This window comes from Stegostoma tigrinum, chromosome 5 (genome assembly GCF_030684315.1).
Source record: "Stegostoma tigrinum isolate sSteTig4 chromosome 5, sSteTig4.hap1, whole genome shotgun sequence".
NCBI classification, from domain to species: domain Eukaryota; kingdom Metazoa; phylum Chordata; class Chondrichthyes; order Orectolobiformes; family Stegostomatidae; genus Stegostoma; species Stegostoma tigrinum.
The window spans coordinates 91,255,686-91,281,901 of record NC_081358.1 but is presented as its reverse complement, the minus strand read 5'-3'; the positions used below and the strand labels follow the sequence as shown (position 1 = coordinate 91,281,901).

At 39.2% G+C, this 26,216-nt stretch overlaps 2 protein-coding genes across 3 annotated transcripts in view; both read left to right on the top strand.

The window, feature by feature from the left end:
* rad54b (RAD54 homolog B) overlaps nucleotides 1–26,216 on the top strand; it is a 134,472-nt gene that overhangs the window by 17,254 nt on the left and 91,002 nt on the right. For both annotated transcript variants that reach the window (XM_048528844.2, XM_048528843.2), the window contains exon 2: nucleotides 292–493. In XM_048528844.2, the coding sequence (XP_048384801.2) occupies nucleotides 292–493 (202 nt within the window). The remainder of the gene's footprint in view (nucleotides 1–291; nucleotides 494–26,216) is intronic.
* Nucleotides 3,337–12,443, top strand: LOC125451584 (fibrinogen silencer-binding protein-like). The gene is made up of 2 exons (XM_048528847.2): nucleotides 3,337–4,205; nucleotides 11,838–12,443. Exons 1-2 carry the CDS (start codon nucleotides 3,805–3,807, stop codon nucleotides 12,400–12,402), a joined length of 966 nt encoding a protein of 321 aa, XP_048384804.1. The 5' UTR covers nucleotides 3,337–3,804; the 3' UTR covers nucleotides 12,403–12,443.

Sequence of the window (26,216 nt, the reverse complement as noted above, 5' to 3'; positions counted from 1 at the left end):
TGGACCCTTTTGGAGGAGACTGAGATGGATTGTCTGTTCACTTCTGACTGAGAGTGTTGCAAATACTTTGATCTTACCTTTTAAAAAATTTTAAACCGAGATATATGAAGCTTTGCATGTCTTTATTTTCTGATTTCTAAATCTGCGATGGAGTCTTAGACCATAGCATTGATGTTTCATCTGACCTGATAGACAGATTTGATTTTAATACTTCAAGTGTTAGCTTTAATAATGATGAATAGACTGTGAGGTAATTTTCATGTCATTTTATTTTGTTGCTTCTTGTTTTAGGTAACTCATGAAAATGTCAATAATGAGAGTTCTTCATTGCAATCCAAAGCATTGGTTGCAAAATATAAACTGGTGCAAGGCTGCCCTCTTTACCAAACTACAGGGAGTCTGGATGAAGGTGTTTGTCTAAAGAGGTCTGAATCTGATCATTCGAATGCCATGCCTACTTTGTCAGCGGAACCGGCAAGTACAAGTCAAGCTGGTAATTATAGCCTCATTGTGTTGCATTTTTAAAAATAATTCTGGATTTCACTTGTAAGAGTTGTGTGGTTTGCCATTTTGTAGAAAATCACCTCTGTCAGAGAGATAAGGCATACATTAACTGAGCAAGGAGGGCTGCTACTAACACTGAGTGTCTCTCCGTTGTAACTATAACATCACCTTAAACTGATGGTACAAATGCACCTCAAAAGTCTGAATTTTTAAAAATCTTGACAGCAGCAGAACTTTTAATTTCAGAGTGTAATGTGGGCGTTTGCAACTTCTCCACAGCTATCACTCAACAATTTTCTTGTATAATAGAGCTGTTCTTTACACTTCTCTATGTGCATGATGTCAGCTGTCAGCTCATTCCAGACACTGGTGCTAATTCCAAGTCAACTTGTCAGTATACCCTGTACACAAAAATCAGGGCAAATTGCACTCAGCGATCCCTTCTTGTCTTGAGAAAATTCTCTGTTTTTGTCATCTAACTTGTTATTTACATAGGACATGTTTTGTATACTTAACATTTTTTCTGATTTTTCTTTTCATCAGGACTTGATGATATTTGATCGTAAGCCACTTTATCTGACTTTAATCCTGTTTTTGCCCAATATTTAATGTATGCTTGTCTATTCAGAATATGAGATTTTAAAAGCAGTGCTTGTAATTGACTTTGAGAAAATATTCAAGAGCAGGATTGGAAACAAGTGGAAAATGTGTCTAGGCCCAAAATGTCAGCTTTTGTGTTCTTGAGATGCTGCTTGGCCTGCTGTGTTCATCCAGCTTCACACTTTGTTATCACTGAAAAGAGCTGGTCATTTGAGAAAAGAGTGAAAGGTCTTGACTATGTAAGAGACCAAGGAAATAGCAGTGACAAGGACAAAGTGACTAGAGAATGGATAAAATTAAATTCCATCTGCCAATTGCCTGTCCATTCTGCTAGCCCATTTGTGTTTAGATATGAAAAGCAAATTAACCAGGCACTGGCCCTTCAGGGGACACCACAGTCTAGAATCTTCCAATCTAAAAAATGGCCATTGACCACAACTCCTTTTTCTTTCTGGTGATAAGTTGATTTTTTTAACTCAAATTAAGTTGACTCTCCCATTCAGTGAGTTACAATTTTGTTATAGCAATTATCTACTTTGTGGAATAGGCATTGTTCATGAATGAACAGATATTTTGGAAGGAAATGTTTAGGTTTGGATTTTGTTGGAGTGGACTGGGTTTGCTGTGCTTGTGGTGAATGAGAATGGAATGAGAAGAATGTTGCTGGGATTATCTCCAGTATGGGAGATGGGAGGATGAAGCTGTGGGGTTTGCTGCTCATCAGGAGTATCATTGCACTCTACAGAGAATGCAGGAGAAGAGTGGAGGGTCATTTTAGGCCTTTCCAAAGAGGGAAGTAGTGGTCTGAGATCTGGAAGTACAGCCAAATGAACACAAGACTAGAAACGGGAAATTTATATGTCCATTATAGTTCATCACGTTTGTCAGAAACATTTTGAAGCATTTCACAGTGAATGAGTTATTTTGAAATGCATTGGCTGTTAATCTTCAATCATTGAAGTGTTCATTTTGTATACTGGCTCATAAAATTAATAAATCTGTTTTGATTTACTTTGGGATAATATTGCTTGAGGGGGCTGTATTTGCCAGAATTTGAAGATCTTCAGTATTGTGTGATTTTTACTGTTCATTTGAAACTGAGGACCTGTCTGTTTGTTAATATCTCATCCAAAGGTCACCACCTTTTGAAAATTGCAGCTGTCCGTCTCACTGGATTACCGTGACAATTCAAGTTAGGAGTTTAGTTTTCTGACTTTAGAATTAAAGTCATAACTGACTAACTTATACATAAGTTACATGTCTCCAACTTGGCTAATTTGGAATGTAGCAAAAGTGATATGTCTATTTTTATATGTCACCATTCATAGCTGTTTTTCCAATATGTCATAGAATTTGGGTTTTATTGTGAGCAGCGGAAGGAATATTTTCGTGAGCACTTTGCACGAAATGCCCCTTTTAAATGATACAGCTGTGTATATATTATACTGTAATGCTTTTAAATTCATCAAAATTCAAAATTATAGTCTTCCTCCCAAAATATTCTTATCCACATTTTTAGTGCTTTTTAAAATTGAACATTTCCGCTTACTCTGAGTGCCATGGCCTATAATTATTACCAGGATGCAATTATCATGAATTGTATCTTTGAGATGTCAGCAGATGGCAATATGGTGACATCTCCAACTCTATTAGTAGTCTGACAGGTGCCCTATATAGATTGGGATTAGAAATTAATCTTGCACAGTCTAAATACCACGTATTGGTCAGATTTAACATAGTAATATGTGCTTTTAAGCAATTCCCAATCTTACGGATTCATAAATTATGCTGGGGTATTTGAATTCAAATCATGAAGAAACTAACATTTTGACTGAATGGTCTATTTTTATAAATTGTTGTGTGGGTTGCATGGTTTCCGCTTTCAGCCTGCTTTTGTTGCCAAAAGATCTGTTCTTCAATTTACAATATGTTTTCAAAAAAAAATCAACATGATTTCAACTAAGTGACTTCATTTGTTTTTAATGCAAAACTTTGATTTGGTGGCAGCTGTAATGTGGCAGTTTACTTAAATTTATCGAATGGAATACAACCGAGCATGATAGAGGAAGTGAAGTTCTTTGATTGACATCCAGAGCCAGCATGGGGAATGCAAACAACACTAAAAGCTCCACAGCAGGATTACTGGGGCCCTGTCAGGGATCACTACAGAACTGCAGAATCTCATGCATTCTGTTGTTCAACAACAACAATAATTTCTTTGTTCATAGTTTGATGGAAATCTTTGTATTTCAAACATGAAGTCGGGACTAAGTTTGTCTTTAAGGTTAAAGCTTTAAGCAGCTACACTAACTGGCATAAAGATTAGGCTAATTTTGATTCTGTAGATTTGCATGTAATACAGCAAAATGATAGCTTTTGAACACCTGCACCTTTGCAAAGTGATTCTTTTGCAATGCTTCCAAAACCAGAGAAACAGATCAGATAACAAAACAGCCCTGCATTTGATTGGTCACCACATCAGGGGCTTGCACAGTCTCACTTTAGTCTGGAGCCTTAAGTAGGTCAGGCCTAGCTTAGCCAGCCTGCAGATGATCAGCTGCAGATGATCTCTGGATGAAGTCAAGCTGAAAGGAATTTCAGTGAACCCCTCCTGATAGGCGTAGGCCTAAAAAGGCTGGCCTAGTTAAGCTTCAGCTTAGTGATTGAGTGAATGCTTTGCAGTCACTTGAAGTTTATGTGATGTACTCTACAGAAAATATGCAAGGGAAAAAATCAAATCGATCCTCAAATTTTACCATATATGAAAAGATTGATCTGTTAAAACTTGTACGGCCTCACATCAAAGTTTTGGAGGTTCATAAAAATAATCAAGCTATAATTGTTGAAAAAAATCGTTGCTGGGAAACTATAGCACAACAATACAATGCTGTTGGAGTGGATCGCCCTCCTCGTAGTGCACAAGCTTTGCGAACACTCTATAAACGCATTAAAGAAAGTGCTAAACAAGAGATAGCTAGGAGAGAACAGCTGCATCCAGATTATAAAGGAAACGTCTCTGAACCAACCAGAAGAATTCTAGAAATGAATCCTCATATTTTCCAACCGCTTCTGAAGGTGGTAGACCCCGATCACTTACAAAGGTAAGGCTGTCTTATTTTATTGGCCCTAAAAAATGCTGTTCACTTGAGGCTTGTGTTCAGAATTCTTATTGCCATGACCACTTCATCCATGTCTTTGGAATTGGGAAGGTGTTTACATATGTTGATCATCTCAAAACTTCAACAATAAGGAAATCATTTCTATTCTAATTTTGGACCTTGACTTTAGTTAGCTGAATGCTTGTCCCCTAATTGGGTTTCAAGTTTATGACTCGTTCTGTCCACTGCAAATGTTTGGCTACGCTGAACTTTGGGTAACTTAACTCAGAAGTCAATCAATTGCTAATGTTTAACATATTTTGTGTATTTGGGAATCAAATAAAATAGCCACTAACAAAGCTTCACACAAGTTTGATGAGAATGTGGAATTCACTGGATGTTTGAACCACATAGCATTGGTAGTTTTAAAGAAAGGTTTCATAAACATATCTATAAGAGGTTTGGGTAATAGGGTGTGATGGATTAATTGGAGTAGGGAAAACTGGACTAGACAATGGTACAATGGCCTGTTGAACACATTGATCTTTACAGTGTTTTAAATGGAGAAAAACATGTCTACACAGATGACAAGTGGTTGAGAAAGGTGTTGGTGGATGATAGCTGGGAACTATCACAAATGTGTGGAACTTAAGAGATATTCTCCAAGGTCATGACATTGAGATATATATATCTCTCAAATACACCAAATAGAAGGAGACCAAAGGGAAATTCTTTGGTAGAGGGAAAAGGAAAACATTTCAGGAGCTGACTGTAGGCAGTATTAGTTCCACTCAGCTGGACAATTGAAGAGAGGCGTAGGAGGACAATTTCATGATCCAACCATGTCAAAGGCTGCATAGACATCAAGAAGTAAAGGGAGAATAGTGTGCTGCTATTTTGATCGCAGGCTGTTTGGGCTCTAAACTGAAGGTTTTAAACTGAATGGAGAGATTCAAAATGGAGTTGTTAGAAAAATAGACAGACTTTGGTGGTCACAACACAAACTAAGACTTAAGGAATGCACTAGTAGTTTGCATGATAGAGAAAATCAAAGGCAAGATGTTTGGGGAAGGGATAATGATATCAGATTTAAAGTGAGAGGGAATACTGGCATGGTGTTCAGGAGGAGAAGTTGGATAATGAGTACTGTGGTTGCTATAGGTCAGACAAAGGCAAGTCTTCTGGAAAGACCAAGAGTGCATGTCAGGTAACAGAAGAGAAGCTGGAGAACAGTGTAGATTTTGGGGCGAGGGAAGGTGGAAATTTTGGATTAAACATATCTTTGGAGGGAAGAGAAAGCTGAAAGGAGAACAGAAATTGTAAAAAAAACTCAGTGGATCAGGCCGCATCTGTGGAAAGATCATGATTCAGTTTGACAATTTATGAGAAGTGGAATGGTGGATTTTGTCAGCGATCAACAGATTATATCACTTTTTGGTGTTAAAGAATCCATGAACTCACAATTATTGGAGGTGAGGGTGGAGGGGGTAACGGACAAGTGTTTAAAGAGATGGTACTTGACAAAAGAAGCTGGGGTTTTATTTGCATTCTGAAATGTTTCTGAATTCATCAATTCTGCTGAAATCTGATATTCATGAAGTGAACACTCGGATCTTGGTAAATCCTGAATGATCACAAACTTGAACTTGAGGAATAGATTTTCCAACATAAATTGAAAAGTGGAGTATTATGGAACCTGAAAGTCTGAAATAAAAACAGAAAATTTGGGTAAAACTTCCTAGGTTAGGCAGGATCTGTGTAGGCGGAGAAGTAGAGTTAACATTCTGTTTTTATTTGTGTTTTTCATCATTCATTCTTTGGATTTGATTGTTGCTGACGAAGCCAGCATTTTTTTGCATATCTTTAATTTCCTTGGAAAAGTTGCTGATTGTTACCTTTGTGCAGATCATTCGATGTAGGAAGAGCCAGTATTTTAATCCAGAACACATGATACTGTTAGGGAGAGCCAGTATTTTTAATCCAACAATAATGAAATAACAGTGGTATGGTTCCAAGTTGGGATGGTGTGAGGCTTGGTGGGATACTTGCAGGTCATGGTGTCCCAGGTCTCTGCTACTCTCTTGATCTTCAATGTAGAATTATGTTGTGTGTTAGGAAAGAATTTCCAAAGTAGTCTTGGTGAGTTGTGTGGTGTATATCTTGTATCGTTCACTCTGCTGTCACTGTGGTGTACTAATGATTGAATTGAGTTTTGAAGGTGACGGATGAGGATCTAATCAAGCGGATTACGTTGAGCTTCTAGATTGTTATTGGAGTTGTGCTTACCCAGGCACGTAGGAGGTATTTGTTTACTCTTGACTTGTGCCTTGCAGATGCTGATCAGGGGTTGAGTTAGCCACTAAAGAATTCCCTTGGCCTTTGACCTGTTCTTATGGATATGGTATTTTTATGGCTAGCCCTGTTAGATTTCTGATCAGTGGTAAACTTCAACTCCGTTTATGGATGTGAATATACAATCAAATCATTCAGCACTAAAGGAGGGTATTTGGTCCTATGTGTCTCTGCTGTTTCTTTGGAGCTATTAGAATAATCCCACTCCTCTGCTCTTTCACCATGGGCTTGTAATTTCTTTCCCTACCCAGTGTTTACAAAGTTTTACATGGATATTTTGTGCAGAAGTAGACCATTTGGCTAACCAGCTCATGCTAGTGTTTATGCTGTACTTGAGCCTTCTTTCTTTTTTTGACATTTAAATCTATCATTGTAACTGTCTGTTCCCAGCTCCATTTTAAGCTACTCTACCTTCTTCTTTAAATTAATTTAAACTATTCACTTCAAACTTTTCCTGTGGCAGCAAGTTTTATACTTTCTGTGTAAGGATGTTTCCACTGAATTATCGATTGTATTTCATGAAGATTATCTTTACCTGCCTCCCCACAAGAGGAAATTTTCTCTCTGTAATCTCTCTATCAAAACCTTTCCATAATTTTAGAGACATAAAGTGGGTTGCCAATCCACCTTTTGCTTAAAGGCAAAAGAGACCTAGTCTTTCAGTCCTTACCAGATATTTATACCTATTCATTTCTGTTGTCAACCTTTGCAAATTGTTTCTGTACCCTTGTTTTAGTGCCTTTTTATAATATGGTGACCAGACTGTATGTAGTATTCTCATTGTGGTCTACCCAAAATTTGCAGGTTCACTATAACTTCCCTGCTTTTCAATTTGATCATTCGAGGTAAAAAAGACTTGGTGCTTGTTTTTCCAATTTTTTTCTGGCCTTGCTAACCTAAGACACCGCTAAGTGGTTTATTAATGCTCTAATCCCGTTATTCTCTACTCCACCAAGACTTGTACATTCCAAATCATAAATGACCTTTTTTATCCTTTCTATCAAAGTGTTCTACCTCACATTTACATGTGTTGAACCTGGTTTGCTAATTATCTTCCCAGCCTTCACGTTTGTTTATGTCCACTTGTAATTTTTACAGTCTTCCTCACAATGGACAATTTCCCATTTTCCCTCCTTCAGTCAGTTTGGTGTCAAGTGGGAATTGAGAAATTGCCTTTAATTCCAAAGTCAAAATAGTTAAATTGGTCCTTTTGTAAGAGGTGGACAGAGTGTTGGTAGAAATATTTAAGCAAAAGTATTGCTTAATTACTTACCGAGGACATGGGCATGATATGGGGTAATGAGATGAGCAATGGGATAATTGCATTTAAATTAAAAAAAGGATGTATCAAACAGAATAAACTCTCAAATAATAAAATCCCTAAGCTATATGGGGATTGTATCAACATGTTTTAGAGGTAATTAGGAAGGAAATAAGATGTTTAGAATTTTCTTTAATTTTGTGAACAGAAGTGGTCCCAACACTGATCCCTCTGTCACATTGAATAACTTCCTCTGCACCCACAAACCCTTGTGTGAATTGTTTGTGTTCTGAAGCAGTTGGCAGTCTCTCCATGTAGCCTTAATTGTCTTAATTTAACTGTGCAAATTGGTTTCTGCTTTGTTAGACTCAGCAGTCAATCTATTTCTCAGCCCTCCCATTGGAATGTTTTTAGACGTAGGAATGTATTGAGGAGTTGTCCCAGTGAGGCTGCTCCCTAATTTTAATAGAATTTTCTATTCCTGTCCCCCTCACCCCTTCCAACGTGTCTCCTTGCCTGCCATCAAGAGGCCCACTGAGTCTGCAAAGGGATCTGTAAATCTCCAAGAATGCACAGATGCAGTATAATGTGGATAACAGTGAGGTTGTTCACTTTGGTAGGAAGAATAGGAAAACCACAGTGGCTGGACTTCCTGTTTTTTTTTCAGTGATGCAAGTGTATTTATGAATGAGAGGGATCTCCACTAGTGCAAAATTTAGTGGTTCAATTGCCAGTTAGACACACAACAGTGAGCCTGTAGGCCGGTCATGCCCTGGGATGTCCGGTTCCACTGAAGCTGATGGCTGATAACGATATATGATCAGCAGCGATCCATGGGAAAGCCTGGGCTACTGGCTCCATAGCAGCCCTAAAGTCTAGGACCAACAAAAGGTGAGTGATTTTCTTTAGAAGGACTTACTGGGAGTGAGGGCATATGATGATGGGTGATTTTTCAACTTCCCTGTCCCTACGCCCATGCCCAGATTGGGACAATTCAAAGTTCCTACCATCCCACTTTTCCAGTTGGGAAAGCTGCCACTTTTGCCCAATGAGAACAAAGTTAATTATGCTGACGGTGTGTTGCACCCTCTAAATAGTTGATAATTGATTGTGGCTTAGGCTCATTGACCATGGACATTACTTAATGACAGCTTTGGAAGGGTCACCGTAAGCTTTCTTGCCTAGAACTTAGTTCATGAGATGTTAAGAAGGAGGCAGATATTGCTTGTATCAGCCTGCCAGGTTTTTTTTTTAAACCCCCATTTGTCCTCCCAGAGAACGTTGCCATTTCAGAATTGAAAGAATAAGATATTGTAGGTGAGATGCGTTTTGTCTGTTTAATGGTGTCCAGTTCATTGCCATTGGTTTTCAGGGAGTTCGGCTTGAATGCTGTGGATTTAGTTTCAGTAAAGACATGAACGTTTGATTGGTGCTGTTGTTGAATCTGGAGGATGTGGAGTAGTCATTGCCAACGAAATTTCTCTGGGAGCTGTCAAGTTGAACCAGTGCATAGTCTAGGTCTCACTGCAGTTTAGGAGTGTGACATTGACTTCAGCTCTGCATACGAAAACTTTGGTTGATCAACATAAGGTCATTGTAGTCAACCACTCAGTACTGTAGTTTGCAGAAGACTGAGTTGGCCTGGCTGAACCAGTTTCAAATCTGTTTGTCATTGGTGGCATTTTCAGAGAAGTGACTGCCGGGTTACAAGAACTGCTAAGCTGCAGACATACGAGCTAGGAACAGGAGTAGATCATCCAGTACTTGGAGTCTGATCTGCCACTAAATAAGATTAAAACTGACCTGATTATAATCTTAACTCACGTTCCTGTCTGTCTCTAATAATCTTTTACCTCCTTGCTTACCAAGAATCTATTCACTCTTGCTTAGAAGTATTCAAACCCTGCTTCCATTGACTTTTAAGGGACAGTGGTCAAAAGACTCATTACCCTCTTCATATCTCCAGTGAATACAAGCCTGCTCTGCTCAACCTTTTCTCACAAGACAAACCCCCATTCCAGTTATAAGCCTAGTAAACCTTCTCCATTGTGCTTCCAAAACATTTGTGTCGTTCCTTAATTAAGGAGACCAATAGTATATGCATTACTAAAGACATGGTACCACTACTGCTCAATCTCATGAAGCATAACCAAGCTGTTTTGTTTTCAGATTCTCTCTCAATAAGTGATAACATTAGTAACTTTCTTAATTACATGCTGGGTCTATGTACTAGTCTTTGCCAATTATGCACTAAAATCCTTCCACATCTTGGAGTTTTGCAATCCTTCATCATTTATGTAATATGTTTCATTTTTACTTTTACAAAAAGGCCTATTTTACATTTTTCCACTTTGTTCTCCATTCTCCAGATCTTAGCCCATTCACTTACCTACATATAGCCTTTGTAGACTTGCGCCCGCTTTGCAATTTACTTTCATACCTATCTTTGTGTCATCTTCACATTTAGGAACCATACCCTTCAGTCCTCTGCCCATCATTCTTAAGTTGATTGCAAAAAGTTAAGGCCCAGGTCTTGATTATTATGAGTTTGTCCTGACACTAGTCAAAGTTAGGCCATGTCTCTTATACATAAAATTGAAAAGATTGGCAGTAATTTGCACATTTAATGCAGAATTAACAACGACGCCAAAATCCTTCGCAAGCTGTCAGTTATACATGTCAGTTATGCTAATTTTCAAATTGTTAGGGAAGTGACTGAAGTTAAATTGTTTACCATTTAATACTTAATGTCAGTAATATTTAATATTTCGTACTGACCAGAGGGCTTTGAGGTACATATCCATTGTTAGTCAGATAGTAAATGTAATGGGGACTAACACACAACCTGACTTGACACTGATCCTGATTTTGAAGGAGGCTGTCAAGTGGGTAATGCAAAACATTTCCAGTTAGGTAATCAAGAAACAATTTCAGCAATATGATGAAAATTCTTGGATTCCAAATCTTTGAGAGGTTCTGTAGATTGCGCTGTAATGTACTCAGTTAAGTATTTTGGCCAGGTCGCTGAATGCAGTGAAAAGTTTTTGTTGGTGATCTCCATATTTTCCTTCAATTTGTTCAGGAACAAAGACCATATCAGTGATTCCACTGGAAGATCACTCGAAAGCTGTACTGTCTCTATCACAGGGATTATTTTCTCAACCATTATAAGTAGAAAATTCAGGAGAATATCTGTCTGGATTTTCCCAGCCATTGATAAGAGGGAAAAGCTTTACTGACTTCCACAGTATGATTTATTTCCTTTATTCAATGTAGTTACAATTGTTGTTATTGCTGCGGTTGTTGGGGTGATGTTGGATGGAATCCTGATGTGAATGACAGGTCGCCAGTTTTGAAGACCTTAATCTACAGTCCCAATGGTATTCCAGCCCAGCCCTGATGAAAGGTCCCAACCCAGAACATTGACTTTTCTGCCCCTTGGATGCTGTCTGACTTGCTGTGTTCTTCCAGCTCCACATTTTATTGACTCTGACTTCCAGCATCTGAAGTCCTTGCTATCTCCCATATTTCAGCTTTGTTGTTTTTCATCTGTAACATTAAGTATTTTAGAAGGAAATCGGAGACAAATAACCAATATTCGACCACTAAATTTAGAGAATAGACCACGCCTGTAACAAAAATGTGTGGGTGGGAGGAATAGTGTGATTTAAGCTGAAAATAAATTGCAGTAGACTTAGAATTGATGGTCAAGAGTGGTAGCTCAAAATATACAAATTGACTTTTCAGGCAGAATAGTGAGAAAAGGAGGCTGAAGCTGTAGGGGCAGGGTGGGTGGAATTCTGATGTAAATGATAGCTCACCAGCTTTGAAGGCCTTAACATACGGTCCCAAAGGTCAAACAAATATTTTGTTGACCCTGTTACTGATTTTCCTTGAATGATTTGTGTGTCTTTTGTTATATTTTGGTCACTTGACATTTAGCTTCATTATTTTATGGAAATATTTTTCATGGCTTCGAATTTATTGTGTTAATTTTATTGCTATTGTATTCTTTTCTTCAGGCCTTGTGCAAGTTCTGCTTCTGAACAAGATTCCTGTGTGGAACAACCTATGAGCTTGTTTCCACAACCTGGAACGTCAAGCTGCCCACTTCAACACTGTCCTGATTGGATAACACCAGAGTCAGAACCAGAGCATGAAGAGAAACCACCTCCGTTATTAACAGTCCTCTCGCAGCCAAATGTAAATTTGGAGCACCAGAAGAAAACAGAGACTCAGCAGACCACAAATGGGTCTGCCTCACCATTTTCATCTTGTGGAGCACGAGTATCATTAACCCCATCTCCCAGACTTGCGAGAAGGGAAGATGATATGTTCAGTATTCACCCGCGCCACAGAGGTGCCTTATACCATTTGTCCAGTCATGATAATGAGCAAGTACAATTAATGTCAGCAGAGGAACATGAGATAATTATGGAGAATCAAAGAAAGTTTGGACTGTATCTTGATGAGAAAAGAGAGAGCCTTAAAAGAAGGCAAGTGCTGGAGGAAGAACTATTAAAGGCAAAAATCAGGGTGGAAGAATTAAAAGCAGCAAGATTGCAACAAGGCTTGCCAGCTCTCTAAGAAGCTTACTGTTTGTAAATTAATGTCTATTAAAATTGAGTAAAAGCATTATACTGCTGTGGTGTGAATTTTAATTCCTGCCACAGTGTGCCACTGAATTTTGTAGTTGTCATTACGGTACAGTGATTTCAGTATAGATAAAACATTGTACAATGTTTCCTAGGTTTTTGGCTAAATTTAATAATTGCTCAACAATGGCTACTGCTGGCAGTGAAAATCCAATCAAATCTTAAACCTTTGCATCCTTATCAAAATGAGGGGTTGTTTAGAAAATGATCAGAGCTCCACTTGGCTGATTTGATTAACATAGCTCAATTCACGTGGCAAACAATGTGGTGCATTACGGGATCGTACTTGACCGAAGTTACTGTAATAACTCATGGGAATTTGAGAATGCAATGCTTTGGAATCCATTTTCTCAACTTTTTTATTTAGAATTTCTTTATTTGAACAGCTGAGTGAGAATAGCTCAAGTTGCTCATGGTACTTGCGTAAGCCAAAAGTTCTAAATAGGAAAAGTTAATCCATACTGTGAAAATAAAGGTTATCACTGATTTGAAATTACAACCAGTATTTAAGAGTACATATTACACCCAACTATATTTCCTTACTCCTCCATTACTGAAAGAATTTAAGTCTATTTCAAAGTTTTCCTGCATGGAACTGTTGTAATCATTTTACTAGCATGGCTATCTGTCCCATCATATTTGGTGCATCTCCTGTAATAATTTTTGATCTCTCCGCACAGCCAAAATAAGTCCCATCCTTGCTTTTTTCTTGTTTTATCATTCAATCAGCTCTTTTGACTTCTTGCTCTTGATTAACTGGATTTTGTTCTTAGTAGGCAAGGCTTTCTATAACTCCGTATTATTGAGACCTGATAAACTATTGCATCACAGATTTGGAGATTTTAGTTAGCTGGTAGCTACATCAGATTGAGCGCATTGTACATAGTCTTGGTGTCTTGTTTGAATTGTTAGCAGAAACTTCACACCTCTCTCTCTTCTCTTCCCCCTCCTATGTCCGCACACCTCATCACAAGATCATACTGAGAATGATCACTGGCAAAGCGTTCAGTTCCATTCACAACTCCTCAGATAATGAAGTGATTTATGTGTATTTGCAACAAGACGTAGAAAACACTCAGTTGTTCAGCAAAATGTCTAATCTCTGCTAAAGTGCCGAGAGATGACCATCCCCAGCAAGAGAGATTCTCAGTAACTCTGCTTGTCACAGAGTAATCAACACAGATGCTAACAGTGGCTAACATGGAATTTCTCACCGTCAGCATCTTCCAGGTGGTCATTTACCGCAAACGTTTTATTCTTTAAGAAGATGAGAGCTTTCCTGGCTATGTCAACATTTATTGCCCATTGACAACAGACCCGGAGAGCATGGTGGTGAGCTGCTTTCTTCGACAGCTGCCATCTATGTGGATATACATTTAAATACGCTGAATAACTTCTTTTAAAAATTTGATCCAGCAAGAGTGAAGGAGTGGCAATTTATTTCACAGGCAGGATAGTGAGTAGCTTGGAGAGGCACCTGAAGTCTTAGTATTTCCTGCATTTGCCTTTGTCCTTATAGATGATAGAGGACATAGTTTTGGAAGGTGCTGCCTTAAGGAGTACTTGTGAATTTCTGCATTGTATCCTGTAGATGGTATATGTTGCTGTATATTTTTTTTCTTCACTTGAGAAATGTAGATGTCGTTGGCTGGCCAGCATTTATCAGTTGTGGAAAGAGTGAATGTTTGTACCTGTGATGTCATTGAAGTAGACTATTTTGTAGTGTCAAGCTGTTAAGTGTTGTTGGAGCTGCACTCATCCAGGCAAGCGGAAAGTTTTCCATCACACATTTGACTTTGTGAATGGTGGACAGGCTTTGTGCAATGCAGGTGCATAACACTCATTGCAGGATTCCTATCCTCTGACCTGCTGTTGTTGCCATTGTATTTATTAGGCTAGTACAGTCACTTTCTGGTCAGTGGTGACCCCTGGATGTTAATGGAGGATTCCATAATCATATTACCATTGAAATTCAAGGCACTATGGTTAGGTTATCTCTTTTTGGAGACAGTGCTAGTGTCACTCAGGAGGGTTTGAGCTAGCGTGGATTTGGGAAGGTGGGGGTACCAGCACAGTAGGTCAGCAATTAGAGTGATTGAGAAGAATGTAGAAGTTAATTAAAGTAAGCCTAATACAAAAAACAGGCAGGGCCAAATTAGTGAACATGGCTGTACTGGAGGTCTGAAGTGGATTTCCTTTAATACAAGGAGTATAAAGGTAAAGCAGATGAGCTTAGAACCCGGATTAGTCATAGTATTGTGATGCTGTCACCATTACAGAGACTTGTTTGAGAGAACAATAGGACAGGCAGCTCAATATTTCAGGGTTTAGATGTTTTGGGCAAGATAGATAAGAATGCAGAATGGATTGGGGAGTTGCATTTCTGATTAAGGAGAATGTCACACTGCACTAGGAGAGGACATCATAGAAGGTTCATCCAGTGAGGCCATATGGGTAGAACTCAGGAATAAGAAAGGTGCAGTCAATGCAAGGGTTTTTTTTACAGGCTTCCAAATAGCTAGCAAGAGATAGGGGAACAGATATATAGGCTGATCATGGAAAGATGTAAAAACAACAGGGTTGTTGTAATGAGTGACTTTTAACTTCCCAAGATTGACCTAGACTCCTTTAGTGTCAGAAGCTTAGAATGGGGTAGAATTTGTTAGGTGTATCCAGGAGGGTTACTTAAAATAGTCCAACTAAGGAAAGGCCATTTTGACCCTGCACTGGGGAATGAGCGTGGCCAGGTGATTAAGGTTACAGTGGGGTAGCATTTTGGGAACAGTGATCATAATTCCGTAATTTTTAAACCAGTTATGGATAAGGAGAAGACTGGACCTTGGTTGAAAGTATTAAATTGGGGGAAGGTTAATTCCCAGAGTTGAAGAAATTGGATGGGGGCAGCTGTCTGGGGTAAACCTATATCTGACAATTGGGAGTCAATTTATCAAAGCTCAGGACCAGAATGTTCCTGTGAGGATGAAAGATAATGATGACAAGTTTCAGTAGCCTTGGATGACAAGAGATATTGAAAGTTTAATCAAAAAGGAAGCAGATGTAAAGTTTAGAAAACAGAAGTCGGGCAAGGCCCTTGAGGATTATAAAGGAAACAGGAAAAAAAAACTTAAGGATTTGGCAGGTTTACAAGGGGCCATGAAATGTCCTTGGTGAAAAGGTTTAAGGAGAATCCCAACAGATTGTATACATATATAAGGTGCAAGAGGTTAGCTGAAAAGGGAGAAGGACAAAGGAGGAAATCTGTGTGTGGAGTCGGAGGCGGCAGGTGAAATCCTTTAATGAGTACTTTGCATCAGTATTTATCAAGGAGAAGGGCATGGATGATGATGATGAGATTAGGGAGGGCTATGCTGAAACTCTAGGACATGTCAATTTTATGAAGGAGGTGTTGGGTGTTTTGAAAAGCATTGAGGTAAGTAGGTCCATAGGGCCCAGGATAGTGAGGGAGGCAAGGGAGGACATTGCTGTGGCCTTAGCAGAGATCTATTTTAGCTACAGGCGAGGTTCCAGAAGACTGGAGAATAGCCACCGTCCATCCTTCGTTTAAGGAAGGCAACAGGGATAATCAAGGAAACTATAGGCTGGTGAGCCCTGTAACAATGGTAGGGAAACTATTGGCGAGGATTCTTTAGGACAGGATTTACTTGCATTTGGAAAAGAATGGCCTTATTAGGGATAGTCAGCGTAGCTTTGTATGGGGAAAGTCTTGTCTCACAAACTTGAGATTTTTGGGGAGGTGACAAAAATGATTTAGGGTAGACAATGGATGTTGTCTACATGGACTTTTAGTAAAATTATTTGTCAACGTCCCTCATGATTGAGAAGATTAACTCACATGGGATCAACAGTGAGTTGGTAAGTTGGATGAAATTGGTTTAGCCACATAGACAGAGGGTAGCTGTGGAGGATGTTTTCCTGAGTGGAGGTTGGTGATCAGTGATGTTCAGCAAGAATCAGTGCTGGGACTCTTGTTTGTAATATATCTAAATAATTTGTATGAAAATATAGGTGGTGTGATTAGTAAGTTTTCAGACAAAACAAGTTATTGACTTGTGGACAGTGAGAACAGTTGTCAAAGGATACAGTTGAATCTGTTGGGAAGTTGGGCAGAGACATAGTAGATGGAATTTAATCCGAAGAAGAATGAGGTGATGCATTTTAGGAGATTAAATAAAAGAGGAATGTATACAGTAAATGGCAGGACACTTAGGAGCATCGATATACAGGGTGCAAGTCTGTTGCTCCTTGAAAGTGGTAACACAAGTGGATAAGGTGTTAAAGAAAGCTTATAGCATGCTTTCCTTCATTGGTCGGGGCATTGAGTATTAAAAAAGGTAAGTCATATTACAACTGTATAAAACATTAATTAGGCCACATTTGCAGTATGCTGTACAGTTCTGGTTGCCATACTTTATGAAGAATGTGGAGGCTTTGGACAAAAGAGGTTTAGCAGGATAACACAGTGTGGAGCTGGAGGAGCACAGCAGGCCAGGCAGCATCAGAGTAGGAGAAGGGCCCCGACCTGACATGTCAACTTTCCTGCTCCTCTAATGCTGCCTGGCCTGCTGTGCTCCTCCAGCTGCACATTGTGTTATCTCTGACTTCAACATCGGCAGTTCTTACTATCTCCAGGTTTAGCAGGATATTGCCTAGATTGCAGCATTTTAGCTATAAGGGGAGTTTGGACTAACAGGTTGTTTTTGCAAAGGCATTGGAGGCTGAGGGACAACCTGGTAGAAGGATATAAAATTATGAGAGGTGTGGATAGTGTGGATGATTGGATTCCAGCATAGAAATGTCAAATTCTAGGGTGCAAAGGTTTAAGGTGAGAGGGACGAGATTTAAAGGAGATGTGTGAGGCTTTTCTTTTCGCGAGGATGCTAGTGCCTGTAGTATGCTCCCATAGGAGCTGATTGACACATATTTGATACATTTAAGAGGTATTTAGACATATACATGAGCATGAAATAGAAGAGCGTGGACTACAAGCTTGTCAGCCCAAGCTTAGCTATGTCCAGCTCTGATATTGGATATGGACTGCTTCAAATCTGAAGTATTGTCGCCGAACATGGTGCAATCATTTGTGATCATTCCCATTTTTGACCTTATGACAGAGGGAAGGTCACTGTTGAAGAAGTTGAAGGTGGTTGGTCCTAACTTATTACCCTGAGGAGCTCCCTAAAGTGATGTACTGGAGATGAGAAGGCTGACATCCAAAATGACAACCATTTTCCTTTGTGCTAGGTTCAACATTAATTAGCAGCGAGGTTCCCCATGATTCCCAGTGACTCATTTTACTAGGTTCCTTTACAAGAATAAAAGAACAAAGGGCAATTATGGCACAGGAGCAGGCACTTCGGCTGTCCAAGCCTGTGCTGGTCATCCGCCCTGATTAAGCCAAAAAACAAACCTTCTGCCCTTATTTGGTCCATATCCCTCTATTCCCTCCCTACTCACGTAACCGTCCAGATGCCTCTTAAATGTTGCCAACATGCCTGTTTCCACCACCACTTCTAGCAGTGCATTCCAGGCTCCTACCACTCTGTGTGAAAACTTTCTTCGCACGTCTCCCTTAAACTTCTTCTCTCTTACCTTGAACCTGTGCCCCCTTGTAATTGAGGCTTCAACCCTGGGATAAATCTTCGACCATCTATCCTATCTATGCCTCTCATAATTTTGTCGACCTCAATCAGGTCTACTTTCAGCTTTCATCTTTCCGGTGAAAGCAATTCTAGTCTTTTTAACTTTTCCTCACAGCCAATGTCTTCAAGACCGGACAACATCCCTGGTGAACCTTCTCTGCACTCTCTAAAGCTTCCATGTTATTCTGGTAGTGTGGCAACCAAAAGTGCACACAATACTCCAAATGTGACCTAACAAAGGTTTCATAAAGCTACAAAAAGTTTTGCCAACTTTTATACTCCACGGCTTGGACAATGAAGGCTAGCATGCCATATGCCTTCTTAATCACTTTGGCCACCTCTGTTGCCTCCTCTAGGGAACTGTGGACCTGCACATCCAAATCTGTCTGTATGTTGATGTTCCTCAGGGATCTGCCACCAAATAATTCACACCTAAATTTGATCCTCCAAAATGCATCACCTCGCATTTGTAAGGTTTAAAATCTATCTGCCGTTTCTGTGCCCAAGTTGCCAATCTATCTATATCCTATTGTGTCCTTTCACAATCATTGGCACTATCAGCAACTCCACCAATCTTTGTGTCATCTGCAAACTTGCTAATCAGACCACCCACGTTTCCTCCAGATCATTTATATATAGTACAAACAACAGAGAGCCGAAGACTGACCCCCGGGGAGCATCACTAGTTACTGGTCTCCATTGTGAAAAATGCCCTTCCACCACTACCCTCTGCCTTCTATGACTAAGCCAGTTTTGTATCCTGTGATGCTTAGTCCAAGCATCCTTGATGTCAAGGGCAGTCACTCTGGAGTTAACTGTGTTGTCCATGTTTGGCTCAAGGCTGTAATGATGTCAGGAGCGGCCCTGGTGGAACCCAAACTGGATGTTCCTGAGCACGTTTTTACCAAGTAAGTGCTGCTTTGTAGCACCACAAATAACACCACTTCACTTTAGAGATGACCAAGAGTAGGCTGACGAGACGATAATTGGCTGGCATGAAATTTTCTTGCTTTTTGCATAAGGGCCTTGCATGGGCAATTTTCTACATTGTCGGGTAGATGCCAAATTTTGTAGCTTCTCTGATCAGCTTGGCTAAGGGCGCAGTTAGTTCAGGAGCACAAGCGTGTAGTAATATTGCCAGAATATTTCTAGTACCTGTAGTGGTATATTGATATCATGTGGAATGTATCATAATGGTTGAAATTTGACGTCTGTGATGCTGAGCATCTCTGGTTGAAGATCATTGCAGATGCTTTCGCCTTGCCTTTTGCACTGATGTACTGAGTTCCCTGTTATTGAAGCTAGGGATTTGTGTAGAGTCTTCTCCTGTGTGAGTTGCTTAATTGCCCACTTGCATTCACAACTACATGTGACAGGACCATAAAGCATTGACTTGATCCATTTGTCATGAAGTTGCTTGGCTCTGTCTCTCAGTTTCTGCTTAGCTTCACAAGATGACACCTCATTTTTAGGTATGCATGGTACAACTACTGGCATACACTCTTCATAGAACTAGTGTTGATACCCTGTCTTGCTGGCAGTGGTAGAGTGGAGGAATGTGCCAACTGTATTGATGTCATTTGTTTCATTACAATTTTGCTGCTGATGATACGTGGATGTCCAATTTTGTATGCTCGATATGTTTAAGTTCTGTCCCTATTACCACTGTGGAATGTGACACAACCCCGCCAAGACTTAGAATGGTCTTCTACCAATACTGTCAAATTAGGTGTGGTTGTGATAGATTGGTGAGAATGAAGTTAAACATGTTTTCCCCTCTTGTTGATTCTTTCGTCCACTGCTGCACTTTTGGTCTAATAGCTCTGTCCTTTAGGACTCAGTTAGTTCATACAGTTGTTGCGCTGTTGACCCATTCTTGGAGGTTCCGCTCCTCTGCCCCAGAGTATGATCTGCACCTTTGTTGTCCTCACTGCTTCCTTAAGAGAAGTACTGATTCGTCAGTTAGACTGGTTCTGTAAGATGCACTTCGGTTCTCACTAAGACTTTTTGGATGGCACCTCCCAGATCTTCTGTCACCTGGGTTAAAAGGGCAAGGCTTGATGGTAGCTCTGCTACTTGCAAATCCCTAAGAGGCACAACTTGTGACTTGGAAATGCATCATACTTTTTTCATGGTGTTGGTTGAAAATCGTGGAATTCCATCCTTTAACAGTATTGTGGAAGCACCTCCACACAGTCTTCAGTGAGTTTAAGAAAGTGGTTTCTTCTTGAGGGCAGCTAGAAATGCTTAATAATAAATGGTTTTGCTCGGAGCACCCTTATCTCATAAATAAATGAAACAAATTGTTTTGTCACTCATTCACTGTAAAAACATCAAAATAATTTATTTGACTTTTTATATTGTTTATATAACATAGGTAAGGCACAAATGCAATCAGGATTATTGCATGTATACTTCATTAAGAGGCTTTTGCTTGAACCATGCTGTGAAACTGAGCTCACTTCTTTGTGTTTGAATTGGTTATTTTTATGCAATGGAGGCTGGCCATAGAAATAAAACATTTTGGAATAAGACTGTTAAGAGAAAGTATGATATAATATTAAATAACATTGAAGGAATTTTCTGCATTCTCTTCGTCCCAAAACATGTCAAGCACATTAGAGTGTAGAAAGTTTTTTTCCAACTAATATTTCTGAAAGACCATGATTGTATCTTGTCTTTAAACTAGAATTCTGTAGCCTGCAAAATATGTTGAGACTTTTTATTGAAAGAACAAAGTAGAAACTTTTGAAACTCTGTGACCTTATTCAACCTCTGTTGAATGCTTGCAAAAGGCAGACAAAAAGGACAAAAGAACATAAGCTTGCCTCTTTTTCAAGGACCATTCATTCTCCCATGAGGACAAAGCTCAGAATATAACTCCCATGAAGAGCTTAGCATTGGGATCAGATTTCAGATTATTCTCCTGGACAGCAGCCACTGATGCAGCACCAAACAAGGAACACAGATGTGAATCAAAGATTGAATAATTTGAGGAGACTTCCATTCTTGGTGGGTGCTTAACATTGTAGATGGACAAGGGCAGCCATTCTTCAGTTTTTGAAATTTCAAATGCACAGGCTGTCATGCAACACGAGACCTAGGAACAAATTTGCTTAAAGCAAGGCACACTTAATTGCTGGAGAAAGTATTTACCCCCCAAATCTGATAAAAGAGTGGGCAAGCCAGTTCCTATTTGCTGATCCTCATTTCTAATTCCACATTCCCAGGCTTCTGAATAAAGTCCACCCCTTCTAGATTTAAAAAAAACCCCAAAGAACTACAGATACCAAAAATTGGAAACAAAAGGAAAAATTGCTTTAAAAAAAAACTCAGCAGCTGTAGCAATATCTGTGGAGACAAAGCAGAGTTAATATTTTGGGTCCAGTGACCATTAAGTAGAAGAAGACTCAGCTTTGTCTCTGCAGATGCTGCCATACCTGCTGAGTTTTCCAGAAACTTCGGCTTTTGTTCCTGCTAGACAACCTATCTAACTGCCAAAGTCCTAGTCATGGGCTAAATCAACAATTAGGTAGATAAGTGCTATCATTTATTTGTTCATGTATAGCAGTTCGACCAAATCATTAACCTGTGGATATCAGCTGGAAGGACCGTATGCAACATATTGTTTTCAAATGAAAAGCTGCATTTCATTCCTTTTCCAGGCATGTTCTTCTCTTAGTTTCTTGTTCTACATCTTTTTTCATTCATGCCACCTTTCTTCTCTCTGAGGTATTTTGCTATTCAAGCCCTCACTCCACCCGTCACTGCTTCATTCCTATTCTCTTACTGCCTTCACAGGCTTGACTCTTGGATAAACCTTCAGTTATCCTCAGTACATTTTCTGCTTTAGAGTTCTTGATCCCAGAGAAGGCCAGCTGTTGGCCAGTTAAAACAGTGGGTGGTGAATGTGGCCTGGGTAGAAGGGCTGAGTGTAATGTGTGAGAGGATGGAGGGGAGAAGGCTGCACTGAGTCTTAGAACATAGAACATAGAACAGTACAGCACAGAACAGGCCCTTCAGCCCACAATGTTGTGCCGACCTGTTAGAGAATCTTGCAAGCTTAGATCATATGGTGTAGAAAACTGATATAGGTTTTACAAGCGCTTTATAAATCAAGATTTTGTATATATAACATATTATATGTCACAATGATATGCAAATTTAATCATACACTGAATGTTACTGTGCTGCTTTACTATATTTGCGCTGAGGTTTGCGTTCATGTTAAATGTTAAAATGATATCATGTTGGAAAATGGCCTGGCATAGGGAGAGAGAAAAATGGATGACAGAATGTAAAACACAAACATTGGAAATATGAAAGAAAAATAGCAGAAAATGTTGGAAACAATCGTCAGATTGGGCACATTTGCGAAGAGAGCACATGATAGCAACAATTATGTTCATCTATGAAGCTCCTCTTTAAAGTAGAAAAAATATACTTAAGCTGTTTCAGAGAAGAATAATCAGACAAAGCATCCAGCCACTGTCCAGCTTGTAACCATTTCTCTGTCTTTTCCTATTTGTGTAGGGAAAATGAAGTCACCATAGTTCAGCGCTCACATTTGACAGACATAAGTGGTGGTCAATTTAACATCAGCCCTTGGGCAAAGGCTGAGACTAAGAAAGCAGGACCTTCATGGTTGCCTCAGCTGGTATGGGAATTGAGCCCTGGCTGTTGACACTGCTGTGCATTCATACCAGCCATCCAACTAATCAATTCCTGGTAGTCTCCATTGTCTCTCTGGAGAGATGACTGGTGGTAAATTTAACCTGATGGTCACCAAGCATCAGACAAGGGGCATGTTCAAGAAGGCAGAACATGCATGGTGACCTCAACCAGTGTGGGAATTGAACTAGCGCTGTTGATGTCATTCTGTTTTGTAAACCAGCTGTCTAGTCACCTGAGTTAACTGACTTTCATGATTGTGAGGTAATGATATATCATGAAGTTAATGATTGGACGAGAAAGAACCTGAAAGAACAGTACCTGTTTGACGTCAGAAAAGCATGTGGTTGGCATTGAGGACTGGATTAATTTTATAAGCAATTGACTGAGACTGTTTAGTTCTTCAACGGCAGGAAGGGAGATATCATACTAGATTTTGCCATGCCCTTTTCAATAAAAAGGTCAATGACCCATTGGGGAAAGACAAAATTTTAGAAAAACTTTGAAATCTTTCTTTAAAGTTATATACTGTGTAGGTCTGCAGTTGGATGTTCGTTGTCTATGGGGAGCTAATTTATCTTTGTATTTTTATCTGTCTGAAACTTTGATTATTCTCCTTTTTTATGGTCTCTTTCTCTCCCATTCTCTCCTCCCCTTTCCCAACCCTCACACTCAATTTCTAATGTCAGTTGCTTTGGTTCAGCAGGTTCATTTCTCTCTAGTTAATTTGGATCTACCAGTGCATGACTTCCTGGATGCATTATAACAATGGTTATATTTCTTAGCAAGGTCCCCTGCCACCCAATAAATATGTTCATTATAGCTTGTGAAGTGGTTATTTTACAAGCATTTTATGCTAATCAAGCATTGTTAGCGCTGCAATGAGCATATCTGATTTCAGAATATTACGGTGGGAATCTCTGAACCTTATAATGATGAATGTTGTCCTGAGTGATCCAACTTGTTTGCTGAAGTAGGAGACTGGGAATTAATTAAATCAAGGGCTGGGAGGAACATAATGATGGCTAGTCATCCAATTGAAATAAGATTTCAATGAACCATTACTTCATGCTCACTATAAGCATTGCATTGTAAGCATCCCAATTCTCATATTGACATTGGAAAAATCTATGTAGAATATAATACAATCAGTTATTTGAGAAAGGTGGCAGAACCACTGATTCTAGATCTGTAATGGTTCAAAATTCAGATGCAAATAGCCATATCTGTCAAAACACAAAAGTAATCGATTGCTTCAGAATTTTTCATTTCACTTTACTGTTGCCAAGAGCTGAATGTCTTGCTGCGCAGAAATTGAAGTTAGCTATTTGGTTATTGATTAACAGTGTAGTTATTCAAGTTGAAGAGGTTGACAGTATCACATTGTTTCTAAGATCCCAGCCTAATTTAAACTGCACAGATACTTGTTATTTTTCTTCTAATTTTTAAGTGATACTTAATTCATTAATAAATATTTATTTACTTTCATGCATCCTAGCCTGACCAGATGAATAATTTGCATGTATGCCTGTAAACAGGTATAATGCACACCGTATTGGTTCTTTAGATATTCTAACCCCTGATGCGTGAATTTCTTCAATCCTGTAAATAGATTTTAACACAAAACATTTTTCCCAAATTGCCGTATGCAGAGAATAAGAATATTCTACAGATGGATGTTGTAAAGTGCAGTGTAAGTTAGTAAATTCAAGGATTGATAAATTACAAAGAACTTGCTGCACTTTGTAGCTTAACACAGCATATCAACAAGACTTGACTAACATCAGTATGGGTGAATGTGTTAGTAAAGCATTCTTAGTTTTAGCCACAAATATCTTAATTGGAAATCTGGATGTGGGAAATTGCATTTTTGAATGTAAATAAAACTTGTTATAGACATCCATGCTTGACACTTTTTAAAAATAAACTCCTGTTGTATGCTACATATCAACCTATTTCTTGTCTATTTCTGAAATTCACTTTGAATTTTAATTTGCGTTTAGCTAAAGTTGCATTTCTGATCAAATCTTACGAACTGCCAGTGTATACTGTGCTTTGCATGTCATTGTATCTGGTTCCTACAGTGATCAGCGTTTCAGGGACTGTGCAAAACTCAACTTGATAAGATGTGCTCTATCTGCACATTGTGCCTTTTTCATGGCAGAGTCTTGCAAATTGAAGCTGTAAATCTCCAGATGCACTCTGGTTGGTATTGAATTGTTTGCACTTCCACTTTAACCAATTTAATGGCATTACCAGCATAGTATCACTACAATGTTTGCAGATGGGGCTTACCACCCACTGTACTGCCAATTTGTTCACCATTTAGCTGAAAAAGCTGCACTTAGTGAAAAACCTGTTTTGAATCTGGTTAAGCTATTCATCATATTGAATCTTTCACTTGAATTGTTATTACACAGAACTAATTCTTCTTGGACAAATTATGGTGATTACTATTCTTGTCAAATTTTACCTAAATTCTGGCAACAGATACTTTTAAATTAACCCCCATTTCTGCCCCATATTTGCAATGATCATTTCTAGAAATGGGACATATTGCCTAAGTTCATGCATCTCTCCTTTCTCCGAAGCATTTCCTCCTTTCTTTCACTTCGACTCAAAGAACTGTACAGCATGGACACAGACCCTTTAGTCCAACTTCTTCATGCTGACCAGATATCCTAAATAAATCTAGTCAGCATTTGCCCATATCCCTCTAAATCTTTCTATTCATATACCCATCCAGATGCCTTTTAAATGTCGCAATTATACCAACCTCCGCCACTTTCTCTGGCAGCTCATTCCATATAATGCACCACCCTCTGTGTTTTAAAAAAGGTCCCTTTCAAATCTTTCTCCACTCACCTTAAACCTATGCCCTCTAGTTCTGGACTTGCTCACCTGGGGGAAAAGTCCTTATCTGTTCACCCAGTCCATGTCCCTCATGATGTTATAAACTTCTATAACATCACCCCTAAGCCTCCAACGCTCCAGGGAAAATAGCTCCAACCTCCCCTTCTAGCTCAACCCCTCCAACCCTGACAACCCCCTTGTCAATCTTTTCTGAACCCTTTCAAGTTTTGCAACATCTTTCCTATAGCAGGGAAGCCAGAATTGCACGTAGTATTCCAAAAGTATCTTCTGATTAATAATGTTTAGCATATACTTGTTTAACCGTTTCTTGCTGATTCTTGTTTTAGTGATATGCTTTTAAAGATCTTCAACCTTATCTTAATAGTTGAAGAACTCCCCGCAGATTAATTTACGGCAGCTGTTCCATAATTTCCTTTTGCAGTTGTATCCTTTAGCTGTGGATTCTGGTGCTTTATTCTTTATGTAAATGTGATCATTCTGAGATTGTTTGTTTCTGTGAACCCCATATGTCTATTACTTTTATTTTGTTTACATCACTTGA

Bases quoted from the DNA above. Each gene is read 5' to 3' on its own strand.
- LOC125451584 (XM_048528847.2), top strand. From the start codon at position 3,805: ATGTACTCTACAGAAAATATGCAAGGGAAAAAATCAAATCGATCCTCA. The intron at 4,206-11,837 runs GTAAGGCTGTCT...TCTTTTCTTCAG, and splicing joins GACCCCGATCACTTACAAAG to GCCTTGTGCAAGTTCTGCTT.